Here is an 8,525-nt window from a genome sequence, read left to right on the forward strand (position 1 = left end):
TCTAACCTTCTCCCTGTTATGCTCATAGAGTGAAAACATGTTTAGTAGGGGTGCAACGATACACAAAATTCACAGTTCGGTTCGATACTTTGGTGTCACAGTTCAATATTTTTTTGATGCAAAAAAAAATGTTCATGCCTTTTTAATTTGTCATTTATTAAAATTATAAATATATATTTTAAGTCAAAAGTACAGTTTTTAAATTTAATGTTGCTGAAACAACAAAGTAATAAAAAAATTGATCTCTCTGATCGAGAAATCACTCATCTTTGGAAAAGAGAGTTTATTACAGAGAAATGTCTCTTTCCAAAATAAAAGCTATACTATACACTTCTTCTGGGCTATATTCTCAGCAGCATATTAAACATATCAGGTCCCCATAAGGAGAATCCTGTGCTAACAGCTGTCTAAATGACTCGGGTAAAGTTTGTAGCATGCGTGCTTGTTGTTTTTGTCTGCTTCCACTTGTCTTTGCACTACGATGATGTCGACGTAAATGTGCAGTCATATTCATTGTGTTCCCACTAGTGCTGTCAGTGTAAATCTCGTTGAAATGACGTTAACACCACAACACCGCAAATCTCCGTTAACGAGCTACCGCGGTTCGCCCCGTGCGTGGGGCTGGACGCTGTCAACACTTTAACGAGCTAACTGCGCTAATGCACTAGTTCCCACCAATGTAATTGAGCATTGCGTGGCACATCTGACATACTGTATTTACTGCGTATTCCTCAGATGTTCTGCCTCTCTAAGATGTTCTTTTTAGGTCTGGTTATGTTACTTACTTGTTCCCAATAAACCAAAGTAGGTGCAAAATGTTCCACAAACGGGCTCTTTTTAGTGTCACTTACTTACCTTTTGTAGCCCTTGTTCCAACTTTTTGGATGCCAAATTAAAAATGGCCTTACTTTTAAAAAAAAAAAGAAATGTTTCACTTTAAGTTTAAATTGGTAATATATTTTCTACGCTGTAAAAAATATTCATAAATTAACAACTTTTTTCCCATATAATTTTGTACAAACTGTTCCTATTATTTTTAAAACATGTGAAACATCAATACAATTACAAAAAAAATAGTCTGTAAATTAACACGTCAAACAACCTGTACCTGGGGAAAAACATTATATTTAGTTTTGATCAGAAACAAAGGCCCAGCTCAGGCCCTCTACAGTGTAACTTGAACAGCAGTGAACTTTGAAATTAGCATATAGGAGGCCATCGCAGATTGTGTAATGTGGGAAGAGACAGAGGGGAAGAGACTGTGAGAGCTCCTCAGTTGCCTTAGCAGCGCAGCCTCATTCCTCCACAGTCGGGCTTCAGTCCGCTGTACTGCGCGCTTCACAGGGCTTCCCTCACAGCTTCCCTCACAGCTCCCCATCAGTTAACCCTGTCACACTCCGCCTGGTCTCCATTTATTCCATCGTGCTCGAGATTTATAAAAATCTGATAAAAAGAGAAGAAGAAGGAAAAGAAAAGCAAACAGAACTCTGGGCCGCCTCCAAGTTTCCTAAACGCCCCTTCTCCGGCTGTTATGAAGGAGCCAGAGGTAAGAGCCAGAGGTAAGAGCACACAGTTTTCCACATCTGAATCATCCAGGCTGAGGTGTTAAACTGCTACAGATGGCACCAACACCTGGCCCCAGACCCGGTATAAACAGATAAGGTGTTAAACCCTATTGTGTTTAATATTATTATTATTATTATTAACTTCGTTCCTCTTCAATATTGTTCAATATTGATCTTTTCATAAAAACTAAATATGAGTGATTATTTTTAAAAAGCAGCTTTCATTTCTTGTTAATCGTGTTGTTTCCCTTCAGTTTACAAACTGATTAGTGACTAATTCCCTGGTTAAAAAATGCAATCAGTAGACCTAATGTAATGTAATTTCATCTCCTAACTTAGATGATGCAGAACACTAAATAATGCACTCTTACCTACGGATCATTATCCCCACACTGTGTCAGATTTGTGTTTTTACCACAAAGCCATTTGCAATCAGGAGGGTTGTTTTTTTTTAAAATGTCCTCGTGTGTTTAATTAATCACCCAGCTTCTCACTCAGTTTTCCATTTTTTTCTCTCTCTCTGTCTGTATAATTAACCCACCTGTGACTAAATGTGCGATCAGACACTTACAGCCAGACAGCCAGTTGATGACTGATTGTTAAACTGGAAACTGTTAGTGGGATTGGTTCTGATTGGTGCTTGGTGTTTGCATGTTTGTATGCTTTGGCTCTGATTCTAACTTACCTTCTGTTCCTTTCTGCGCAGGAAACCAGACCTCGTGAGAGAGTTGTCTTGTCTTTGATCAGAAACAAAGGCCCAGCTAAGGGTTTAGTCAAAAAGAGGATGATCGCTAATGGAGATAGCGGTGACTGAAGCTCCAAGCAGAATGATCGTCGTGCATTTTGAGTCCACCAGCTTACATCAAACATGACACATTTTGAGCAAAAACTCTGTTGTTCAGTGAATAAACTATGATATTTAATCTTTAATTCCACACTATAGGAAGTTGAAGGGAAATGCATTTAAAAAGCTGAAACGCTACAGTGCAGTCGATGCACACAGTACAAATACATTCTCTGAAGTCACACATTAAAGTGGGCCTTGTTTACTCTACAAAGTAGCTTCAGTTATTTAGCAACAATCAGTTTCATCAACTCAAAAATGGGAGAACATTTCAAATAAAGCCAAATTAGCTTTTACAGTGTAGCTGTAGATTCATATTAATTAGTAACTGTCTTCAGCCATGGGTGAAGGTTTTGTTTGCACATTAGGAGATTGGGCATTAAGTGGGGACCAGAGGGATGCTCACCCTGGAAACTTTATGCAGAGTTTTGACTCACTTGAATGCTTCATTTATCTTTTGTTTACTTTGTGTTAGAAAATGTATTTATGTAAAAGAAAACACAAAAATCTGCAGTCACTGTGCTGACGGTTATGTTATCTGTCCCTTGCATCACTCCTGAAATCTGTTTTCAGTACAGAATGTCTATTTTAATCATTTGTGCATTCCTTTAGACTTAGTCCCTCAATGAACAGAACATATGATACATGCATGAAGGAGACAGAAAGAGCTTGGAGCCTCTTAATATACGTAGATTAATTGTATATCTTCTATATGTCATTTTATAAAACAATATCCATCATCAAGAATAATTACAGGCACACTGTTTTAAAACTGTTGTTGTCTCAAATGTCCCTCCTTTGTCTGAAAATATCATGTAAATATCAATGTTGTTAAATAAGTTTTATGTAGTTTTATTTTGTTTTACATTATTTTTATATAAGGCATTCAAAAGACTTAGATGGACACAAAAAAAAGTCCTGATAGTCTTGGGAATATTTCAACACACCAAGTATTGGCAACTAATTAAAACGGCTATAACCTCAAATCATTTTCTTTAAACTATGTGAAAAAGTACAGTGGCTGAGGAGATGCTCTGCAAGTACACTTCATGGATTAGAATTTTTGAGTACAAAGAGTTGTACATCAACTGCACTTTTTTAGAAAGCAATGAAACTTTAAAACTCTATTTCTGAAAAATTACTTGAAGAACTAAATATAAGTGCCACAAATTGCAGAATGACTGAAATCAAACAGCTCTCATCTCAGGGTGGCTCCAGTGACACCTGCTGCCAACAGTATGCCTGAAAGGGTCACAGCAGTGTTGGCTACAGCACCGTTAAACGTCTTGTCGTGGGCGTAGGTGATGATGTACAATACTCCTCTGTAGGCCTCCTCGCATGTAGGCTGGATCTGATCCTCAGGAAGCTCAAACCTGTATGTCCCATTGTCTCTCAGCTCAATGATGTAGGTTAAAGGGATCCCCTGCATCCGAGCCCAGTCAGTGGCTGAACCAGTTATGGGGTCTGGGGAAAGAAAAGCAGCAGTTATATTTTTTTAAAAACACAGAGATACTGGCAATAAATTTAACTGGCTAGCAATTGATATATAAACCCACATAATACATCGGGCGGGGTTCCTACAGTGTAGTTTGTTCGGTGAACCTTCCATATTGCTTCTGTTGCTCCCTGACCAACCATCATCTGAGGAATCACAAAGAACTTGTCATACAGTCAATGAAATATGGATCCAGACAACCTTGTTCTTGTTCTGTATGAAAAATTTAGTGGTGATATGGAGATTTCAGGAGGCAATAAATACAGATTTAAATGTTATCAGTTCCTTGAGTATCCCGTTGTCTTAGTAGTTTTCCATCTTCCAAAAAATTCCAAAAAGCTGATTAGCTTTTTGGAATTTCTGGACTGCTCTGTACATACTTATTAAAGGCACTGGTTATGTTTTCATCCTGCCTGCTGTGTTTTGGTCCACATGCACACTCAAACATGATTGCACTAGGCCTTATGTATATTTTAAACTCTATAGTTTGTGTGGAATCTTGTTATCGTCATTATTGAACGTCCATTTACCTGTTTGCCATTCCACTTTTATCTATTACTCTTTTACTAGATGAATTAACAATAATTACTCATTCTGCTGGCTGTTTGCCTTTTTAATATAAATGCATGCACGATTAGTCATTGTCAGGCTATAAAGATGCATATGTGTGTGTATGTTAATTAAAAAAAAAAAAAGCATTATTGCATTTGTTGGCATAAATACCAGTTCATCATAGTTGGGAGCGGTGTAGTTGGGGTGTCCGTAGGGAATCAGGAGCATCTGGCCATAGGAGTGGATGCTGAGGAAACACAGGAAGCTGTCCTTTCGGCTTCTTACAAAGTCAGTTACAGCCCTGGTCTCGAGCTCAGACATAGCTTTGCTTCCAGGGTAGAATTTTGAGCAGCAGTTAAATGAAACCCCAATAGCTGTGAATAGAGGCCAAGGAGGATGATATGAAAGACATATAACAATAATACCTCTGTTTTCAAATTCTTTTAACAAAGGTTAACCTTTTTACATAGTGTGACCCGTTAGGTTGTAAAATTTGGCCAAAAGCTGCAGTTCCTCTAATAGCCACTAAAGGCTGCTTCATGTGTGACTCCTGTATTAAAATGTCCAGAACATTAAAAACCATATTGGCTTTTTCCACCTCCTTTTTTTTTAAAAAGAGACAAGTCGTTAAACAGTGTCTCACCTACCTCAGATGAACAGCAATACACAACACATTACGTTTTATATATTTTATGAGAAATAAGCCAAAATGCAGAAGCAGTGTGTAAAAAAAAAAGAACCATGCTTTACTGCTTCTGTGGAATTAGAAGGGTAACTAGCACCAAGGTCCTGCTATTCAAATTCACACTGATCATCAGCAAGTGCAAACACCTCTAAAGAAGCAGAGGTTTTGGAAGTTTGCTGGAGCATTCATGAGGAACCTTGGAGTCATTTTTGACCAGGACATGTCCTTTCACATATTAAACAAATATGTAAGACTGCTTTCTTCCATTTGCGCAACATCTCTAAAATTAGAAATATCCTGTCTCAGAGTGACGCTGAAAAACTAGTTCATGCATTTATTACTTCCAGGCTGGACTACTGTAATTCATTATTATCAGGATGTCCAAAAAACTCACTGAAAAGCCTTCAGCTATAAATCTGCAAAGAGTCTGACGGGCTAGAGAGAGATTTCTCCTGTTATTGGTCATTCTCCTGTTAAATCCAGAATTGAATTCAAAATCCTCTACAATACAAGGCCCCATCTTATCTTAATGACCTTGTAGTACCATATCACCCTATTAGAGCACTTCGCTCTCGCTCTGCAGGCCTACTTGTTGTTCCTAGAGTATTTAAAAGTAGAATGGGAGGCAGAGCCTTCAGTTTTCAGGCCCCTCTTCTGTGGAACCAGCTTCCAGTTTGGATTCAGGAGACAGACACTATCTCTACTTTCAAGATTAGGCTTAAAACTTTCCTTTTTGCTAAAGCATATAGTTAGGGCTGGACCAGGTGACCCTGAATCCTCCCTTAGTTATGCTGCAATAGACGTAGGCTGCCGGGGGATTCCCATGATGCATTGAGTTTTTCCTTTCCAGTCACCTTTCTCACTCACTATGTGTTAACAGACCTCTCTGCATTGAATCATATCTGTTATTAACCTCTGTCTCTCTTCCACAGCATGTCTTTATCCTGTCTTCCTTCTCTCACCCCAACCAATCACAGCAGATGGCCCCGCCCCTCCCTGAGCCTGGTTCTGCCGGAGGTTTCTTCCTGTTAAAAGGGAGTTTTTCCTTCCCACTGTTGCCAAAGTGCTTGCTCATAGGGGGTCATATGATTGTTGGGTTTTTCTCTGTATCTATGAAGCGCCTTGAGGCGACTTTTGTTGTGATTTGGCGCTATATAAATAAAATTGAATTGAATTGAATATGGTACACTCTTGGCTGGAAGCAGTGCTTAAACAATGGAAAAAACACAAACTTTGTCCAAAAACCTCTCATGTTTAGCTGTTTTCCACTTTTTCTTTGGTCATTTTAGCCTTTTTGGCCAGGGTGAAGGGAGTATCTGCCATCAAACAAGAAGACAGCCGCATGTAACTACGATGGTGTTTGCTAGTTCACCTTACATGCATTAATGTAATAACGTGGTTAGCCTACTCAACGTAAATTACACACGAACAACATTAAGCTACTCACCAGAGAAGAACGGCTGCTGCTGCATCATCATCCGTCATCATTTCTGCTACACTGGCAGGGCTAGGGGCCAGGACTCTCCTCTTCGGGTTTTTGGGGGATGTTGCTAACTCCGGGTCCGATAACAGGCACCACACCCGCAGTAGATGTGCACTCGGTGTGAGGTCTCGCAGCAAGCTATCAAATACGGCGCATTTCTCGGCTTTTAAAAAAAACGCTATGCGTCGCCAGGTGTTTCATCGGATTCGAGGTGTTACCTCCTTTGCACAGTATCAGCTTAAAGCACTTGTTGCAGGCTGCTGAGTTTGCATCTTTTGCTGTGAAGTACAGCCAGACTTTGACCGCTTCGCCTTGGGCATTTTTAATCTGTAGCTCTGCTCTAAAAGAACGTACGTACCTGGCCCCGCCTACTATCCTCGGAAACGTAAAATGATTGGCTAGAATCTAAAGTGTATCACAGCTCAGGAAAAAAAAAGCACCGAAATAAAGCACCGAAATAAAGCACCGAAATGTGCGCTGCTTTTCGGTCTGGTTACTACCGTTTATGTCAGAGCCGGTGCCATCATGGCACTGGACACCGGTACCCATCCCTACTCATGTGTGTGTTAACAAAATGCTAAGATATAAGCTTAGAGAAGTAATTGTTCCTATCTATTGAGAAAAGTTATAATGCCATTTCCACATAATTTGAAATCCACCATTACACAATGAGAAAGGTTATTCAAGTGGAAAACATTCATAAGTGTTGCCATCTTCCCAGAAGTAGTCATCTTAGCTAATTCACTACATGGTCAGGGAGGTGATGGTTTGAGTTGAGTCAGCCATACACGCCTGTATACCAAAGTATTCTACAGTGAAAATGAGACCTCTATCTGAAAGCTAAAGGTTGAATGAGATTGGGTCATGCAACAGGACAGTGATTCCAAGCATATCGGCAAATTAGTAAAAATAGCTAAAAAAGAAAAGAATCAAGATGCAATCCAGCTTTCAATGAAGAACAGCTACATCACTCACTTCCCCAGTTGGCATCAAAGTTGCGGTTGAGATCGGTGCCATAGCAGCTGCAGTCCTCAGGACCTGGTGACCGGTTCTTCCTCCACAGTCGAGTCTGAGTGGAGCAAAATGTTCAGTCAGTCATAAATAAAATGGCAGCACAACATTTTTGTAGATATTAAATGCTTCCTGCAATTGATGCTGTTCATTATTATTCCATGTGTCTTACTGTAAAAACATTAGATTATTTTGTACTTGAAGGTTTTTGAGCAATAATCATCCTATTATATCCTGTTCATCTGTGGTTTGAGATCCTGAGTGCACAACCCTAGAAATGTAATTGGATAAATATCTATTAAATACGAGGACTGACTGTCTCATTTTCCCACGTGTAGATGTAGCCGTCTATATTGAGCACTGGAGTGACATAGAAGTCCACGTTCTTCATCATCTCTTCCATTTTGGCATCTGTTTTGTATGTCTGCAGAATCTGTTTGGAACAGACGAACACACATCAGGGGCAGGCTGACACACTGGAGGACATTTAGTTATTAAATTAGATTCATTTTGTCAGACAGGATGTTTTCTCCTCACAACAGAAAAAACAATCAGGACAACAAATGGAATAACGAGATTTGTTGTAAATCTCTTTTTTCCTCTTTCTTTTCCATCTCTCTTTTTGTGTGTGTGTGTTTTATTTTGTTTCACTCTATAACGTCCATCACATCCACATTGGCGACCAAACTATAAGTTCATATGTTCATCTGTTAATTTTTTTTTCAAATATTTCAAAGAACATTTAAAAGTAGAAAGAAGCTTGGCCTGTTTGGAAAACCTGTAATACCAAAATGTATAAGACATTATTTGAAATGAAATTTTCTTGTTTCTAGAATAAATGTGGCTAACAACACCCCCTAGCATTAACTTTACCCCTAGAAGGGTCCTAT

At 39.1% G+C, this 8,525-nt stretch overlaps 1 protein-coding gene across 1 annotated transcript in view; it reads right to left on the reverse strand.

The window, feature by feature from the left end:
* Window positions 1-2,445: 2,445 nt before the first annotated feature.
* Window positions 2,446-8,525, reverse strand: part of LOC102314287 (carboxypeptidase O) — a gene marked incomplete at its 5' end in the record, with an annotated part of 6,430 nt that continues 350 nt past the window's right edge. The window contains 5 exon segments of the mRNA XM_042224480.1: window positions 2,446-3,873; window positions 3,966-4,050; window positions 4,628-4,830; window positions 7,600-7,693; window positions 7,952-8,068. Of these exon segments, the coding sequence (XP_042080414.1) occupies window positions 3,608-3,873; window positions 3,966-4,050; window positions 4,628-4,830; window positions 7,600-7,693; window positions 7,952-8,068 (765 nt within the window).

Source organism: Haplochromis burtoni, unplaced genomic scaffold (genome assembly GCF_018398535.1).
Source record: "Haplochromis burtoni strain Fernald_Lab_line unplaced genomic scaffold, NCSU_Asbu1 Contig_139, whole genome shotgun sequence".
Lineage (NCBI taxonomy): Eukaryota > Metazoa > Chordata > Actinopteri > Cichliformes > Cichlidae > Haplochromis > Haplochromis burtoni.